General features: G+C 30.1%; 1 protein-coding gene across 1 annotated transcript; it reads right to left on the bottom strand.

Moving 5' to 3' along the window:
* Nucleotides 1–1,104: 1,104 nt before the first annotated feature.
* Nucleotides 1,105–1,350, bottom strand: LOTGIDRAFT_91134 (hypothetical protein; the record flags this gene model as incomplete). The annotated part of the gene is made up of 1 exon (XM_009064331.1): nucleotides 1,105–1,350. A coding segment is annotated over one exon (246 nt), but the record flags the coding sequence as incomplete, so codon positions are not given.
* Nucleotides 1,351–1,925: the final 575 nt, after the last annotated feature.

The raw sequence follows: 1,925 nt of genomic DNA on the forward strand, positions 1-1,925 counted from the left end.
TTCCATAGGTTCTTTTAACTTAGTTCTACAAAATTACATCCAAACATATGTGGTCTTTGTGAGATCATACATTTTTTATGCAAGAATTTACATGCACTATGTAAACATTTTATGCTTATATGCTAAGGGTTTTCTAAGAGGTATGCCAATAGAATATACATATTTGCAGGGTGGAACACTTTTGAAACAATAGCCTAGTATCAAAGAGACCGATTCACCATTTTCAGGGTTGATTTTGGGTCTTAAAAATATATGTAATTAGTCTTCAGAAGTACTTTAAATGTACGAAAATCGCATAATTCCTTCAAAAATACCTCAAACTAGAAATTTCACTTTCACAGATGTCTCAAGAAATGACAAATCATCATTTTAACATTCAAATGCAGATAATTCTGGACACACATAGATTTGAAGGCTAAAATTTCATGAGTTGTGAACACTATTACTGATTAGTTTAGATAAAAAATTCCTGTTTCTGAGAATAAAGTCAAACTGATTAAAAGAATAGCGAATCTGTTTTGTGTTAGATATCATACCTAATTTCTGAAACTTTAGCTTCTTTAATAGCTTTCCTCCAAGATTCATATAATTCTGGATCAATTTTCTTAACTTCACTAACTTTACTTTGTAATGTTATCTTTCCTTCTTTCATCACTATAACCTATAAAATATAAATTTTATTCCTTTTTCATTTCAGGCACAGAATAGCTTCTTAATAATCTTTAAAACTTAACATTTGTTAGTAATTGAACCACCATTTATAAACATGCAGTCATGACACATTTTAACACATGTTTACAGCACAACGTAACATAAACACATTAACAATGTTTAGAATATTCTTGTTGTCAGTTTCCTCTCCTGTTCATAGCTTTCCGTTACTGAGTTAATACCCTTATAAGTCAATTTTTTTTTGAAAGTTTCCAAAATTATCTGTCCTGATGAGGATTGTTTATCTGAAACAAATGTCAGCATATAAGCTTTAGCAAGACCATATCATAACGATGATATACCACGATCTGAATTTTGAAGATATTGTAAACATAGACATACCTGATTAGCATAGCTAAGATATTGTAAACATAGACATATCTGATTAGCATAGCTGAGATATTGTAAATATAGACATACCTGATTAGCATAGCTAAGATATTGTAAATATAGACATACCTGACTAGCATAGCTGAGATATTGTAAATATAGACATACCTGATTAGCATAGCTGAGATATTGTAAATATAGACATACCTGATTAGTATAGCTAAAATATTGTAAACATAGACATACCTGATTAGCATAGCTGAGATATTGTAAATATAGACATACCTGATTAGAATAGCTAAGATATTGTAAACATAGACATACCTGATTAGCATAGCTGAGATATTGTAAATATAGACATACCTGATTAGCATAGCTGAGATATTGTAAACATAGACATACCTGATTAGTATAGCTAAGATATTGTAAACATAGACATACCTGATTAGCATAGCTGAGATATTGTAAATATAGACATACCTGATTAGAATAGCTAAGATATTGTAAACATAGACATGCCTGATTAGCATAGCTGAGATATTGTAAATATAGACATACCTGATTAGCATAGCTGAGATATTGTAAACATAGACATACCTGATTAGCATAGCTGAGATATTGTAAACATAGACATACCTGATTAGCATAGCTAAGATATTGTAAATATAGACATACCTGATTAGCATAGCTAAGATATTGTAAACATAGACATACCTGATTAGCATAGCTGAGATATTGTAAATATAGACATACCTGATTAGCATAGCTGAGATATTGTAAATATAGACATACCTGATTAGCATAGCTGAGATATTTTAAATATAGACATACCTGACTAGCATAGCTGAGATATTGTAAATATAGACATACCTGACTAGCATAGC

Source organism: Lottia gigantea (genome assembly GCF_000327385.1).
Source record: "Lottia gigantea unplaced genomic scaffold LOTGIsca_6155, whole genome shotgun sequence".
Lineage (NCBI taxonomy): Eukaryota > Metazoa > Mollusca > Gastropoda > Lottiidae > Lottia > Lottia gigantea.